The 17,350-nt window shown below is 43.4% G+C and overlaps 2 protein-coding genes across 6 annotated transcripts in view; both read right to left on the bottom strand.

Moving 5' to 3' along the window:
- The window catches only part of LOC122549660 (sideroflexin-5-like), a 327,471-nt gene extending 314,982 nt beyond the window's left edge, over positions 1-12,489 (bottom strand). For 3 of the 5 annotated variants that reach the window (XM_043689683.1, XM_043689778.1, XM_043689866.1), the window contains exon 1: positions 12,346-12,487. In XM_043689683.1, the coding sequence (XP_043545618.1) occupies positions 12,346-12,408 (63 nt within the window). In that variant the 5' untranslated portion in view covers positions 12,409-12,487. Of the gene's footprint in view, positions 1-12,345 lie in introns of all 5 variants that reach the window. The other 2 variants (XM_043689593.1, XM_043689511.1) reach the window with 1 other exon arrangement.
- A 1,542-nt stretch (positions 12,490-14,031) lies between these two features.
- The window catches only part of LOC122549563, a 124,558-nt gene continuing 121,239 nt past the window's right edge, over positions 14,032-17,350 (bottom strand). Inside the window, exon 6 of the mRNA XM_043689425.1 lies at positions 14,032-16,418. Within this exon, the coding sequence (XP_043545360.1) occupies positions 16,197-16,418 (222 nt within the window). The 3' untranslated portion in view covers positions 14,032-16,196. The remainder of the gene's footprint in view (positions 16,419-17,350) is intronic.

Genomic DNA, 17,350 nt, shown 5'->3' on the forward strand with positions numbered 1-17,350 from the left:
CCGGTCGAGGTCAGAGAGTGGTGGTAGATGGTAAATATTCAGCCTGGAGCCCAGTTACAAGTGGAGTTCCGCAGGGCTCAGTTCTGGGTCCTCTGCTGTTTGTAATTTTTATTAATGACTTAGATGAGGGGGTCGAAGGGTGGGTCGGTAAATTTGCAGATGATACGAAGATAGGTGGAGTTGTGGACAGTGAGGAGGGCTGTTGTTGGCTGCAGAGGGACTTAGATATGATGCAGAGCTGGGCTGAGGAGTGGCAGATGGAGTTCAACCCTGCCAAGTGTGAGGTTGTCCATTTTGGAAGAACAAATAAGAATGCGGAATTCAGGGTTAATGGTAGGGTTCTTAGTCAGGTGGAGGAACAGAGGGATCTTGGGGTCTATGTACATAGATCTTTGAAGGTTGCCACTCAGGTGGATAGAGTTTGTAAGAAGGTCTATGGAGTATTATCGTTCATTAGCAGAGGGATTGAATTCAAGAGTTGTGAAGTGATGTTGCAGCTGTACAGGACTTTGGTTAGGCCACAGTTGGAGTACTGTGTGCAGTTCTGGTCGCCTCACTTTAGGAAAGATGTGGAAGCTTTGGAGAGGGTGCAGAGAAGATTTACCAGGATGTTGCCTGGAATGGAGAGGGAGTCGTACGAGGATAGGTTGAGAGTTCTCGGCCTTTTCTCGTTGGAATGGCGAAGGATGAGGGGTGACTTGATAGAGGTTTATAAGATGATCAGAGGAATAGATAGAGTAGATAGTCAGAAACTTTTTCCCCGGGTACAACAGAGTGTTACAAGGGGACATAAATTTAAGGTGAAGGGTGGAAGGTATAGGGGAGATGTCAGGGGTGGGTTCTTTACCCAGAGAGTGGTGGGGGCATGGAATGCGCTGCCCGTGGGAGTGGTAGAGTCGGAATCATTGGCGACCTTTAAGCGGCATTTGGATAGGTACATGGATGGGTACTTAATCTAGGTTAGAAGTTCGGCACAACATCGTGGGCCGAAGGGCCTGTTCTGTGCTGTATTGTTCTATGTTCTATGTTCTATTCCATCACACTCCTGACTTGTGTCTTGTAAATGGAGGACAAGCCATGAGGAGTCAAGAGGTGGATTACTCACGGCAGGACTCCAAGCCTCTGACCTGCACTTGTACTCACAGTATTTACTTGGCTGGTTCAGTTTAATTTCTGGTCAATGGTAACCCCTAGGACTTTGACAAGGCAGGATTCAGTGATGGTAAAACATTGAATATCAAGGCGCAATAATTAGATTCTCTCTTGATGGACATGGTCATTTTTTGGCACTTGTTTGGTGCAATATTTACTTGCTATTTGTCAGCCCAAACCTGGATACTGTCCAAGTTTTGCTCCATTAGGATGTGGACTGCTTTATTATCTGAGGAGTTGCGAGTGGTGCTGAACATTGTGCAATCATCAGCAAACACTACCGCTTGTGACCTTATGTCAGAGTGAAGGCTGTTGATTAAGCAACTGAAAATGGTTGGACTCAAGACACCATCCTGAGGAACTCCTGCAGAGATGCCCTGGAGCTGAGATGTCTGACTTCCAAGTCAAAAGAGTTTTCCCCGATTCACCTTGACTCCAGTTTTGCAAGGGCTTCTGAATACCACGCTCTGTCTAATGTGGCCTTGGTGTCAAGGTCAGACACTCTCACCTCAACTCTGGAATTCAGCTCTTTTGTCTACGTTTGAACCGAGGCTGTAATGAGATCAGGTGGTGAGAGGGCCTGGCAGACACTAAACTGAGCATCAGTGAGCAGGCTATTATTTATCAATTGCTGTTTGATAGTGCTACTGTTGGCACCTTCCATCTCTTTACTCAGGATTCAGAGTAGACTAATGGGGTGGTAATTGGCCAGACTGGACTTGTTCTGCTTTTTGGCTCGGGATACACCTGTGCAACTTTCCACATTCTTAGGCAGATGCTAGGGTTGTAGCTGTACTGTAACATAGTAGCTATGGGAACAGCAAGTCCTTGAGCACAAGTTATCTGTAATATAATTTTAATTTTGTCAGGGCCATTGCCTCTGCCATATCCAGTGCTTCAGATTGTTTCTTGATGTCACATGGAGTAAAACAAACTGGCTGAAAACTGACTGGCATATGTTATGCAGGGGATCACTGGAGAAAGTCAAAATGGATCATCTACTCCACAGTTCTGGCTGAACGTTCTTGCAAATGCTTTACCTTGATCTTTCGTTCTGATGTGCTGGGATCTCCCATCATGGATGATGGAATTACTTGTGGATCTTCTTCTGCCAGTGAGTTGCTTAATTATTCACCATTCATGACTGGATGTAACAAGATTGCAGAACTTACGTTTGATGTTTTGATTGTGGAATTGTTTAGCTCTATTACTTGTTCCTTATGCTATTTGACACACAAATAGTACTGTTTTCTGGCCTCAACTGGTTGATACCTCATTTTCAGGCAAGCCTGGTATTGCTTCTGACATGTCCTCCTGCACTATTCTAAAGGAAGGTCGCTGGACACGAGATGTTAGCTTCCTTTCTCTCCATAGATGCTGCTAGATTTGAATTTTCCCAGCAATTTCTGTTTTTGTCCTCCTGCACTGTTTATTGTACAAGGGTTGATCACTTGGTGTAACGGTAGAGTGGCAAATAAGCTGGGCCAAGTGGTTGCAATTGGCAGTACAATTCTGCTCCTTATCAAGGCACTTAGCACCTCCTAGATGCCCAATTTTGAGTTGCTACATCTGTTCAAAGGCTATCCTACATAACATGGTGATACTATACATGACACAATTGGGCGGGGGGGGTCGTATTCTCATTATGAAAATGGAATTTTGTCAACACAACGACTGTGCAGCGGTCAGTCCTAAAGATACTGTTAAGTCCAGATGTATCTGCAACAGGCAAATTGGTGAGATCGAGCTCAATTATATTCTTCCCTAATCATTTGCTGTGGACCAGGTTTCATAGTCATGTCATTTAGGCCTCGACCAGCTGGGTCAGCAGTGGTGCTGCCCACTTAGTGATGGTCATTGAAGTCTCTGCCCAGATTAGATTCCATGCCTTTACCACCTTTAGTGCTTGCTCTAAATGGTGTTTAACATGAAGGAGTACTAATTCACCAGATGACACAAGTGGCAGTAGGTGGCAGTCAGCAGGAAGTTTCCTTGCCCGTGTTTGATCTGATGCCATTATACTTCATGGGGAAATCAATGTTGAGGACTCTCAGAGCAATTCCCGTCTTATTGTATACCACTATGTTGCCAGTCTGCCACCTCTGTTGAATTATCCTGCCAATGGTGGTGGTTTTGGTGTGTCTGAGGTATAATTCAGTGAATATCACTTTGTCAGGCTGATGCTTGACTAATCTGAGACAGTTCACCCAGTTTTAACATTCACCACCAGATGCAGTGTTGACAATGTCTGCGACTGCCATGCCAGGTAGTCTGTCTGGTTTCATTCCTCTTTTGAGACTTTTTAATCTGGTTAAATATAACAGAATGGCTTGTTCTGTCATTTCAAGAGGTCACATGTAAAGATGACAGAGCTTCTTCCCTATATGACATTAGTGAACGAGACTTCAGATTTTCACTGAATCCAAATTTTGCACTGGGATTCGAACCCCAGTTCCCAGAATGTTATCTGGGACTCTGGTTTATTTGTCAGTGATATTATCACTACTCCATTGCCTCCCCTCTAGCAACCTGTTCAGATGTGTCATAATACTCCTCAGCGAGATGTGCCACATAAATTCAGATCTTCTGGCCCAGAAGTAGGAACATTAATACTGTCCCACACCCCTTACTCCATACCTATGCTAACACTCTTATTTAAAATGCTGCTTGTGCATAGCCCGTAATATATAACAAAAAAAAGATTGAAAATATAGAATTGCTGCTTGGATTTTTATATACAGTTCAAAGAGCGTTTAAAAAAATTCAATCCTTCATTTTACTGCAGGTTTACTGCCATCAAGAATGGATGAAAAACCTCAGAACAGTTTTGAAACCTCAACTCAAACTCACTCAAAAGTAATGACACTTTTGCAAAATGTCCAGTTATGATGACAATTCAGGAACAGAGTAGTCAAAAGTAGACTGAATAAACAAAGAAGTTACAGGAGATCAGAGCATAAACGACCATTCACGTATTCCAGTCATTAAGGTTCATGTACAGGGCCCATACAAACGTTTGTTCAACTCATTTTTTTCTTTGATATTAAACCTCTGTGCTCCATGTTAATGAACGTATCAATCTGGTGTTGATGCTTCAACCACGACATGCATTTGAAAACACCTTTAATAGAGTCTTAGGTGCTTCACAGCAGTATAACTGAGTCAAAATTTGACTCTGACCCACATACAAAACAGGAACCAATGTAGACCATTCATTGCCTTGAGAAGGATTCCATTCCTGGCATATGCATATTCCAAAGGTGAAAACACAGAAGCAGTTAATAGGATGGATAATCAGGAGCCTTGTCAAAGGCACTGGTTTTAAGAAGAGTTTAGAGACACAGAAGTTTAGTAAGGGAATTCCAATACTTAAGGTCTATGAAGCTGTTGGCACAATCACCAATGGGAAAATAGTTTATTTTAGCACCCTTAATGGAATAAAATGTCTGAAGGCATTATGGAATATTATCAAACATCACTTGCCAGAGTCGCATTCGGAGAAACTAGGCCAGGTGATCCAAAAGCTATTCACCGAAATTGCTGTCAAGGTGTACCAACCGCTTATATTCATTCACTGTATAGAGTGGGTGCATTTTTTCTTGAACTGAGCACTCATCCCATATGTTTTGGGGCAGTCTCTACTCAACCAGGCTTCACATTAGCGATTGGCCAGATATAGCCAAAGGTAGTATACATTTAACTACATGACCTTTATTCTGGAACTTCAGAACATCAAAATTACTTAAGTTACCTCCTTGTTTCATTCATTATTTTTAAGTCTAAGCACCTTTGACTTGGCAAGATCACATTTAACTCTCGTCCCTTATTACAGATGACTACATCACTAAATGCTTGACTTGCTAAACCACTTCAGCAGCCTTAAGAGTATGCTGCAGGAGGTGGGGGGTGTCCAGCACGTCAAAATCTGGAATTCATAACACAAACATGATTTCATTGAACTCACACTATTGCTGCCAAGATGTGCAGGTTAGGTAAACTGGCTATGCTAAATTGTCTGTAGTGTCCAGGATTGTGCAAGTGAGGTGGATTAGCCATGCTAACTGTGGAGTTATGGGGATAGAGGGCCATGTCTGGGTGGGAAGCTTTTTGGAGAGTTGGTGTGGACTCGATGGGCTGAATGGCCTCTTTCCACACCATAGGAATTCTATGATTCTATGGTTTGAAGGGTTAAATGGCTTACCTCTACACTTAATTCTTATGTTCCAATGTAATGAAAGGTTCAATAAAAATATTCTGGCAGTAACTCACAAATTACCACATTTATCACCTGGGGATATTCAACCTCATAACTTGCCATATTGAAATTCGAACTCACAACCATTGGCTAGCATGATGACTAAACTCCTAAACTCTGATTTATAATCATATTTCTCATCTCCTTTAGTAGTTTTTCTTCGTCATTACATAGGTTAGAAGATTTACATTAAGCACAAGCCCTTGAATGTTTTGCAAGGAATTGCTTTTTAGTCTCTTCATTAATTATTGTTTTAACACTTGTGACCACAACTGTTGCTGCTCTTTGCACCCTTTCCAATTATTCACAAAGACAAAGTTAAATAATTATAGAAATATCACATTCCAATGAGGACTACACATTGTAAATTGATCTGAAAAATCTCTCTAAAGTATGTTCATGGTGACAGTCATAGCTGACAGATAGCACTGTCACACTGGTGTCATAAACTTGCAATGTTTGCAACTTTAGTATCGTAGTTAATCTCAAAAGCTTCCAAAGACACATTCAGGTGATTTTCACCTTGGTAACATTGCAGTATTTGTCCAGTCTCAGGTAAGCTGATGCTGAAACCATCCAGCTCTGCAAATCCATCTCTTTTCCTCTCAACTTCACTTTCTACCTTTAAGACACTCCTTAAAACCTATCCTTTTCATTAAACTTCTGGTCATTTTACCCAATATCTTAAATGTGGGTTTGTTGTAGAGGTGTCTTTGTTGGACTGGGATGGACAAAATCAGAACTCACACGATACCAGGTTATAATCCAACAGGTTTATCTGAAATCAGAAGCTTTCATGGAGCACCTTTTGTCAGGTGAACTGAGAGAGAAGAGCACAGACACAGAATTTATAGGCAGACAGATCAAAAGAGTGGAATGTCAAATAATAAGTCGTTGCAGGTGACTAAGAGTGTTAGACAGTGTGAGGAAAGCATTAACAGCTGAATAACAAGCTACGAACTATAATCTGGTTAAATGAGGCAAAAAACTTAAATTGCAAAAAACTTAAAAACACGATGGTGCTGGAAACAAACTAAATGACTGAAGTAACATGATAGGTATAAGAGTCACATGCTAAGGTTCTAACCAAAGTAATAAGTAATCCAAAACTGTACAAACTAATTAAGGTAGTACCCAAAGGTTGGAGGCTGAATGACTTTGACCGCTGAGGTGTTCCCCGACTGGGAGGGAACTATCCCTGTCTGGTGATTGTTGCCCGGTGTCTATTCATCCGTTGTTGTAGCGTCTGCATGGTCTCGACAATACATCATGCCTCGGGGCATCCTTGCTTGCAGCAAATGAGATAGGCAACCTTAGCCAAGTCACATGAGTTTCTGCTGTCTGCATGGTGAATGGCGTTCCTACATGTGATGGTAGTATCTATGTCGATGATCTGACGTGTCTTGCAGAGGTTGCCATGGCAGAGTTGTATGGTGTTGTCCTGAAGGCTGGGTAGTTTGCTGTGAATGATGGTCGGTTTAAGGTTTGACGGATGTTTGAAGGCGAGAAGTGAGGCAAAGGGATGATCTTGGCAAGATGCTCATTGTCATCGATGACACGTTGAAGGCTGCGAAGAACATGGTATAGTCTCTCCACTCCAGAGAAGTACTGGAAGACAAAGGGTACTCATCAGTCATACCCTGTGTCGATCTTCTGAGGAGGTCATTGTGGTTTTTCACTGTGGCATGTCAGAACTGGCAATCGATGAGTTAAGCATCATATCCCATTCTTATGAGGGCGTCCTTCAAAATCTTTAGGTATCCATCATGTTTCTCCTCATCTGAGCAGATCCTGTGGATGCACAGGGCTTGTCCGTAGGGGTAGCTTCTTTAATATGTTTAAGGTGGAAGCTGGAGAAGTGCAGCATCGTCAGGTTATCCATGGGACAGCAGAGAGTGAGGTACTGAAGTGTCCATCCCTGAATCACTTAAACAACTGCATATTGACATCTACAAGTTTCATCCCACCATCAGACTTACCATGAACTATTCTTCAGAATCAGTCTCATTCTTGGACTCACGAATTTCCATCAAGGTCACATACCTCAGTACCTCACTCAACTGCAAGCCCACGGATAAAAGTCATCCCCTACAGACAGACAAGCAGGAGGCTGGAAGAACACAGCAAATCAGGCAGCATCTAGGAGGTGGAGAAGTCGATATTTGAGGTGTAACCCTTCTCCAGTCCTGAAGAAGGGTTACACCCAAAACGTCAACTTCTCCACCTCTTGATGCTACGTGGCTTGCTGTATTCCCCCAGCCTCCTGCTTGTCTATCTTGGATTCCAGCATCTGTAGTTTTTTTGTCTCCATCCCCTACGGATAAGCCCTGCACATACACAGGATCTGCTCAGATGAGGAGGAATGCAACAGACACCTGAAGATATTGAAGCATGCCTTCCATAAGAACGGGGTATGATTGCCAGTTCCGATGTGCCACAGTGAAAAACTTCAATAATCTCCTCAGAAGATGAACATGGGATATGACTGATAGAGTACCCTTCGTCATGCAGTACTTTCCTGGACTGGAGAGATTACGCCATATTCTTCGCAGCTTTCAACAAGTCAATGATGATCATAAGCATCTCTCCAAATCATCCCTTTGCCTCCACTTCTCGCCTTCAAACAACTGCCAAACCTTAAACAGACCAGTGTTCACAGCTTTCAGGATAACATGGACCAAAACACCACACAACCCTGCTATGGCGACCTCTGCAAGACATGTCAGATCTTCGACATGGATACTACCATCACATGCGAACACCACACACCACGTACATGGTAGACACTCATGTGACTCAGCCAATGTTATCTGTCTCATACGCCGCAGGCATGGTATATTGATGAGATGATGCAGACGCTACAACAAGGATGAATGGACACCGCACAACAATCGTAAGGTAAGAATGCTCCCTCCCATTCGGGGAACACTTTAGCAGTCAAGGACATTCAGCCTTTGATCTTCAGGTAAGCATCCTCCAAAGCAGACAGAATCGCCAAGCAGAAACTGATAGCCAAGCTCCCTACCCATGAAAATGGCATCAACTGCGATCTTGGGTTCGTGTCAAGTTACATATGACCCCACTCACTGTTCTACATCTGTAAAATCATCTTTACTGTCTTGTTTTGGCACCATTACCTTGAGAAATTATTATGATCTCTCTACCTTAATTAGCTTGTACAGTTTTAGATTACTTATTACTTTGGTTAGACCCATGGCCATCATGGGTCTTATACCTATTATGTTATTCCAGTCATTTAGTTCAAGCACCACCTTATTTTTAATTTTTTGTTATTATATCTCTGCCTCATTTAATCAATTGAATTGAAACCTGCAACCCATTCTAAAAGATGAAAGAATTAACAGCAATCTAGGTTTGTTCAATATATCATATCAGTTGCATGACACTATGATCTTGTTCTATAAATTGTATCTTATGATCCTGCCCCACTAGCTACCTGACAAAGGAGCAATGCACCAAAAGCTAGCACTTCAAAATAAACCTGTTGGACTATAACCTAGCGTCGCGTGATTTTTAACTTCATTTAATTGGATTATAGGTCATCCCTTTGCTTGTTTGATTGCACAATACAGAACTGGGACAGTGTGAGCACATTTAAATATCTGGCAGAGAAGAGTTCACTTATAGAAACACAGGAACAACAGTAGGTCTTTCAGCCCCTCAAGCCTGTTTTGCCATGTAATGAGACCGTAGCGGATCTGTGCTCAAGTCCATTTATCTGCCTTTGGCCCATATCCCTTCGTACCCGAGATAAATTTTTATTAAGCAATCCCAGATTTAAAACTAACAATTGACATAATTTAGATGAATGTGAGGTGCTGCATTTTGAGAAAGCAAATCTTAACAAGACTTATATATTTAATGGTAAGGTCCTGGGGGGTGTTGCTGAACAAAGAGACGTTGGAGTCCGGGTTCATAGATCCTTGAAAGTGGAGTCACAGGTAGATAAGATGGTGAAGAAGGCATTTGGTATGCTTTCCTTTATTGGTCAGAGTATTGAGTACAGGAGTTGGGAGGTCATGTTGCGGCTGGACAGGACATTGGTTAGGTCACTTTTGGAATAGTGCGTGCAATTCTGGTCTCCTTCCTATCGTAAGGATGTTGTGAAACTTGAAAGGATTCAGAAAAGATTTACAAGGATGTTGCCAGGGTTGGAGGATCTGAGCTATAGGGAGAGGCTGAGTAGGCTAGGGCTGCTTTCCCTAAAGCATCGGAGGCTGAGGGGTGACCTTATAAAGGTCTTTAAAATCATGAGGAGCATGGATAGGATAAATAGACAAAGTCTCTTCCCTGGGGTGGGGGAGTCCGGAAGTAGACGGCATAGGCTTAAGGTGAGAGTGGAAAGTTATAAAAGAGACCTAAGGGGCAACTTTATCATGCAAAGCGTGGTACATGTATGGAATGAGCTGCCAGAGGAAGTGGTGGAGGCTAGTACGATCGCAACATTTAAAAGGCATTTGGGTGGGTATATGAATAGGAAGAGTTTGGAGGGATATGTACCGGATGCTGGCTGATGGGACTAGATTGGGTTGGGATATCTGGTCGGCATGGACGAGTTGGACCGAAGGGTCTATTTCCATGCTGTATATCTCTATGACTCTATGAATCTTATAACAGAAATAGACTGGTTAGCCCTTTGAATTTGCCCCATCATTCAATGGGATCATGGCTGATTTGACATTCCTCACATCCACTTTCCTGCCCTTTCCCCATAACAAAGAATAAGATAAGACTGATAAATTAAACTGTACCTATTTCAAAGCAAGAGGCCTAACAGGTAAGGCAGATGAACTCAGGGCATGGTTGGGAACATGGGACTGGGATATCATAGCTATTACTGAAACGTGGCTCAGGGAAGGATTAGGAGTGTAGAGGTTCCAGGTTGTAGATTCTAGAGGAAGGATAGAAAGGGGGTCAAGAGAGGAGGGGGAAGTGACGTTTTTGGATAGGAATAACATTACGACTGTACTCGGGGACATTATTCCTGGGAGTACATCCAGTGAAGTTATTTAGGTGGAACTGAGCAATAAGAAAAGGATGATCATCATTTGGGATTATACCATAGCACTGCCTCACCCCCTCCCACCAAAAAATTGCCAGCAGGAAATTGAGAAGCAAATTTGTAAGGATAGGGTTGTAATGGTTGGAGATTTTAACTTTCCAAACATAGACGGAGACTGCCGTAGTGTAAGGGGCTTGGATAGAGAAGAATTTGTTAAGGGTGTGTGCAAAAAATGTTTTTTATTCGGTACATGGAAGAACTTACTACAGAAGGAGCAAAACCTGACTTCTTGGGAAATAAGCCCTGAAGAAGGGCTTATGCCCGAAACGTCGATTCTCCTGTTCCTTGGATGCTGCCTGACCTGCTGCGCTTTTCCAGCAACACATTTTCAGCTCTGATCTCCAGCATCTGCAGTCCTCACTTTCTCCTCATGGGAAATAAGGCAAGGCAAGTGACTGAGGTGTCAGTGGAGCACTTCAGGGCCAGTGATAATAATTCTATTAATTTTGAAATAGTTATGGAAAAGGATAGACCTGCTCTAAAAGTTGAAGTTCGAAATTGAAACTTTGTGGGAAGCTAGGGAAGTGATTGCTGGCCCCTTGCTGAGATACTTGTATCATTGATAGCCACAGACAAGATGCCAGAAGACAGAAGGTTGGCTGGAGATGCTGCCAGACCTGCAGTGCTTTTTCAGCAGCTTCTGTTTTTGTGAAAAGGATTTTGCGGGGTTGGAGGGTTTGAACTATCGGGAAGAGGCTGAATAAGGTGCGACTATTTTTCCTGTAGCTTCGGAGGCTGAGGGTGACCTTATATAGAGGTCATGCACAACTTGGATAGGGTAAATAGCTAGGTTATTTTTTTCCCCCCAGAGTTGGAGAGTCAAAAACTAGAGGGCATAGGTTTAGGTGAGAAAGGAAAGGTATAAAAGGAACCTGAGAGACAACTTTTTCATGCAGAGGGTGGTGTGTGTATGGATTGAGCTGCCAGAGGAAGTGGTAGAGGTGGGTACAATTACAACATTTAAAAGGCATCTGGATGGGTATATGAATAGGCAGAGGTCGAAAAGTGTAGCACTGAAAGAGCACAGCAGGTCGGGCAGCATCCGAAGAGCAGTAGAGTTGACATTTTGGGCATAAGCCCTTCATCGGGAATGTCACATTCCCAATGAAGAGCTTATGCCCGAAACGGTGATTCTCCTGCTCCTCGGCTGCAGCCCGACCCGCTGTGCTTTTCCAGCGCCACACCTTTTGACTCTGACTCTCCGGCATCTACAGTCATCGCATTCTCCTTCTTTATGAACAGGAAGGGCTTAGAGGGATATGGGCCAAACGCTGGCAAATGGGACTAGTTTAATTTAGGATATCTGGTCGGATGGACGGGTTGGACCGAAGAGTCTGTTCCAGTCCTGTACAACTTTATGACTCTAACTTTGTCCCAGACTGACCAAGAATCTATCTCAGCCTCAAAGTCTACCCAAGAATTTGCCCGCCCACAGCTCTGTGGCAAGGAGTTCCAAAGTGTCACAACCCTCTGAGAGAAGAGATTCTTCCTCTTCTCAGTTTCAACCTGGCATCCCCTAGATCAATCTGTCACTACCCCTTTGCTGATGGAAAAGCAGGTCTTTCATTGGGGGGGGGAGGGTGATATAAACGCCCCGCCCCTTTAATGATTGACGGGCGACGCGTCCAATGGGGCGCGGTGTAGGGCAAGGGAGCGGGATGGACGGGTGATTTCCACCTAATCGAATGCAGGGGGCGTGACCAGAGACGCGCGAGGAAACACCTGCTCGCCCTCGCGCCCGACGACCCGGCTGACGGTTGGAGACGACGACCCCCCCCAACCCCACCCCCGCCTCGGGGACAGCGCGAGAGTCGCGTTCAAACAACCCGCCGCAATCAAACTCGGGCGACTCTACCTGGTCAAAACGTGGTTTCCCCAGAGCAAACGGAGGGTAGTCCGCTTTTCCACTTGCTGCCATCTCCAACAGGTTTGAGATCGCTCGTCCCGACTGTCGCACATCCCTCCGTAGCCTTGGAATAAGGGGAGGCGGGGGGTTGGCAGGGCGTTGGCAGGGCGAGGTCAAAGGGCGATAAGGGGCGGAGACCGATCCCACGGACCGGACGCTGTTGTAGTTCATCGCTGCGGCGAGTTGAACTACATTTCCCGTCGTGCCCGGCTGCGCATGCGCTGTACCCTCGTCTGCCTCCTCTGCCAGGCAGAGAAAACTAATGAGGAGAAAGTGAGGACTGCGGATGCTGGAGAGTCAAGAGAGTGGTGCTGGAAAAGCACAGCAGCATCCGAGGAACAGGAGAATCGACGTTTCGGCCATAAGCCCTTCATCAGGAATGAGGCTTATGGGCTGCGAGGCGTTCAGAGATAAATGGGAGGGTTTAAGGGGGTGGGGGAAGGTATCTGAGAATGCAGTAGGTAGATGAAAGTGAGGGAGATAGGTCAGAGAGGAGGATGGAGCAGATAGATGGGAAAGACCAAGAGGGCGGTGCCGAGTTGGAGGCTTGGGGAAATGAGGAAACTGGTGAAATCCACATTGATCCCATGTGGTTGCAGGGTCCCAAGGCAGAATATGGGGCGTTCTTCCTCCAGGTGTCAGGTGGTAACGATCCTCAAGTTGGTGACCTGTCTCCCTGATATGGAGGAGGCTGCATCGGATACGGTAGATGACATTGGTGGAGGTACAGATAAATTTCTGTCGGATGTGGAAGGATCCTTTGTACGGAGGTGAGGGGGAGATGTGGGCGCAGGTTTTGCATTTCCTAGGGAGGCAGGGGTAGGTGCTCCCTGGGACTGAGATGTGGGCTGGTGGGGGTGCAAGCATCTGACGAGGGAGTCATGGAGGAAACGGTCTCTCCGGAACACTGATAGTAGTGGGTAGGGAAGCATATCGCTGGTGGTGGGGCCCGTCTATAGGTGGCAGAAGTGGTGGAGGATGATGTCGTGTATAGAGAGTTTGGTGGGGTGGGAGGTCTTCTTCAAAGATCACAATTTTCCCTCCCACGTCATCAAAAATGCCCTCCAATGCATCTCCTCCACTTCCCGCACCTCCGCCCTCGAACCCCACCATTCCCAATGCAACAAGGACAGAAACCCCTTGGTCCTCATCTTCCACACTATCAACCTTCGTATACACTGTATCATCCTCCAACCCAACCCCATTCCCCCCTCCCATTTACTCTTAGCACCGCCCCCCCCCCACCTCCACAAGCCAATTCCCAATTAAGGGCTTATGCTCAAAACATCAATTCTCCTGCTCCTCGGATGTTGCCTGACCTGCTGTGCTTTTCCAGCACCACACTCTTGACTCTGATCTACAGCAATTGCAGTCCTCGCTTTCTCCTAATGGATAATGAGGCAGCCTTACTTGTGACTCTCACATCCTGCAAATTTTTCTTTCATAAAAAATAAAAATACAATAATGCCACGTGCTGTGGATTTGCATCAACTGGATTTAAGATTCACTAAACTATTTTGCATAACCACTTGAAAGTAAAAGATAACATTTTCATCCAAAAATCTACATACCTGGCAAATATCACTGTCACCCAAGCTCAAAAGAAATTATTAAAAATTCTGACACACAACTTGATTATTTCATGATGTAACTTTATTAACAAGCAGCATTTTTTAAAGCTCCATCTTCACTTTCTGAAAGCAGGATTTTGTTTTAATTACATAAAGGTAGTAGAGTTTAGACAGGGTTCTCTTCAATCTAAAATAGGATAAGATGTATTGAGATACAATACCACAAAGGATAGGGGCACGTTTAGATTCTATACATTCTGACATGAACAGGATAGGGACATGTTGAGATTCTATACATTGTGACTGTCTAAGAAATGGGTAAGTATCCTATACATTGAACACTCCCTATCCACAATGGCAGCTAATAAAGTAGAGAAAAAAAACCAAATCCAAACCTGTCCACTTCAAAATAAATCCATGATATAAATTACTGTTGAAAACATTTCAATTCCACAGAAAAATAAACATTCAATTTATTTGTCAAATTCTTTTTCTTTCAGCCCACGAGTTATTCTATAGATAATGATACAGATTGATTGTTGCAGTGACTGTGTCCTTTAGGACCTTATAACATATGAATCCATATGGAGTAGGTACTGCAACACCAGCATTCAGGATAATGAACTTCTCAACCTTAGGTTTTACTCAGTTTTTAAATTAGATCAGATTTAAATTTTAGAAGCAGCTTATCACAATGGATTTGCTTCAGAACAGATGTACAATTTCTGAACACTCTCACTTTGGAAGCTGAGTTAAGATTATACGAAGTATACTAGCAAGAGAAATATTTATATACAGTGACTTTAAACAATCTTTGTCGATAAATTCCGACTGAGACAGAAACTAACCAACTCTTACAAAAATAACTGAAGTTTTAAGGTAGATGCTTTCCTGAGGACGACTTTGTTGTTTGGGACACCGTTCCTGTCAAAACACATGCAATTTTGCTTGTACACGTATAACCCTTCCTTAACAATATCACTTCAAAAATTTCTGATTTTTATTTAAGCCAACAGTCACCATTCAGTTGGAGGTTTTATTTGCAAATGGAAGCAGACCTCAGATGCGACCTAGGAGTGGGAAACAGCAACAAAATTGTCCTGTAATCGCTTGATAACTTAAATTTATTCAAAATATATTAAACTGCCTCCATGACCAACCTGTGTCAGTGCTCATTGAACTGTTGTCAAAAACACTACAGTTACCTTCAGTGTGCAGGACGAGGGAAGGGGTAAAATGAAGCAGGGCAGTTTCCTAGTGCCAATCCTTTGAACCTTATCAGAAAGTGCTCCAGTGTGGATAGAAGGCGACAATCAGTTCAGGCTCTGACACAATACACTGGTTGGATTATATAACTTCTAGACATGAAGAGAGTCACAAGTCCATGAGGGAATAGTAGGAAACTGCGGTCACTTGAATGCAATTTCTCCAGTACTGATTGGTGAGTGGAAGAAATAGGCAGTGGCAAAGTATATGGTCAGTTATTGTTCTTTTGAAAGGTCATCAGTTCTGTCACATCAATAACAGTTAAATTGCATAGAGAAGCTTTCTTATTCCTAGATATCAGATGGTTACAGAGCCAAAACAGATGAGAAAAACAAATAGGACATTGTTTTTTGTACAAAAAAGTGTGTACTAACAGATGGCTGGAAGATGAGTATAAATGAAAAACAATGAACATATTTTATGGGACTTGTTGCATGCTTGCAAAGGCACAGGTACTTGGTATATAGCACAGGTTATATGCAGTTTAAAACTACTGTTAACTTTGCTTCAACCAGAGGGAAGTCTCCTTACGTGCAAGCTCTGAATATTTTTCTCTTTCAGAACTTACATTTTGCACAGCAAACATTCGTGGCCTGTAAATAAAACTGCCAATTTGTTGTCAATCTGTGCTGAATTATAGGATAAGCTTGATGCTGCAGGATCATGCCCATTAACTATAGGTTCCTCTAATTTAATTCCCGACTCTTATCCAACCAACAAATCAGAGCTGCATTTGCCTTCTGGCTGCAACTGTGAAAACACTGTTCCAGCTAAAGTGTGACTAAGTCATGTTCCCCTTTAACCATCTCTTTAGCGGATTACGAATGTCTCTCTTGGAACAATCATTTTAAAAACACAGGGCATCTACAGCAGGAAAATGATTAAATCTGTTGTATTATTTGGTTCCAGCATTTACTAGTATAAGGGGTAGAGAGGAAACCCTTCCACAGTCACAAGGCTGTATCATTTGTTAACTGCCTTGTTCTTCATCTTTTCACTCACTGCTTGGAGAATGCTGGGCTTTTGCTCCATGACTTGCACTAACACTATATCAATGTATTCTTCTAAATCTCGCACATGTTCCTCCTTCTTCTTCATCTCCAACTCCTGCTGCAGAATTATTTTGATGAGTTCATCATGAGTCAGGTGGTAGTAACGAGCGACTGGGTCAGTGGGCTTGGATTCCTGCAACACAATTAACCCAGGTAAAAAAAAACACCAATTTGAAGAATTATCCAACAAGCAGCGTTATCCCTTCCTGGCTCAATGAATAAAAACAAGTCTTGACTACTACATGGAGCAGTTTCTACCCCTTCACTGCATGGACTGACTGATCTCAGTTTAAATGGAAGGATAGGCATTGCAAATTCTTTGCGTCTGAATTGCTATTCTTTTGTTGCTGGTGTTGGCTTGATTCAGTTAATAGTACTTGCAAATAGTCTGTGAGCTATAAGCTTCACTCCATGGTTTGAAAGATTAGTGCAGTAAAGAGGCAGCAGTAATGTCTTTTGACTCATATTAAACACTGGACAAGATTTGTTGGGGTTGATGGAACATTTTTGTATTTTCATATCATTCTTAAGGTAGTAAACTAATCAGTTGTCTAGTACAGAATTGCGAAAAAAGTTCAGAATGGAGGAGAGAGATTTAAAATAATAGATAAAACAAATAAGGGCGGGGGGATCCAAGATGGCGGCGACCCAGCAAGACTGAGTCTATAGTGCTCCTCCCAAGACTTGGGTACAGTGGGTCACCCACCCCCTACCACGCTCACCAAATCATTTATAATAGTTGTGTAATTTAATTAGTTGTGTAATATTACATTTAAACAATTTAATCCTAAATTAAAATAACTAAAGGGAAGGGAGCCCGCAGCTCTCAGCAAGCAGGAACCCCTCCCCCACCCTCTCCAGCTGCAGCAGAGGAGTCCACAGCCGCCCCGGGGGACTTACCAACAGTAACAAGCCTTGCAGAAATGATTTCCAAGCTGGACTCGAAGATCGATGCCTTTATTGCAGAATCCAAAAATCGTTGGGAGTCGCGCTCGGCCGCGCTGCAGAAGCACGACCGAGAGATTGAAGAAATTCAACGCCGAGTCGGAGGGGCGGAGCTAAAGG

This window comes from Chiloscyllium plagiosum, chromosome 1, assembly GCF_004010195.1.
Source record: "Chiloscyllium plagiosum isolate BGI_BamShark_2017 chromosome 1, ASM401019v2, whole genome shotgun sequence".
NCBI classification, from domain to species: Eukaryota; Metazoa; Chordata; class Chondrichthyes; order Orectolobiformes; family Hemiscylliidae; genus Chiloscyllium; species Chiloscyllium plagiosum.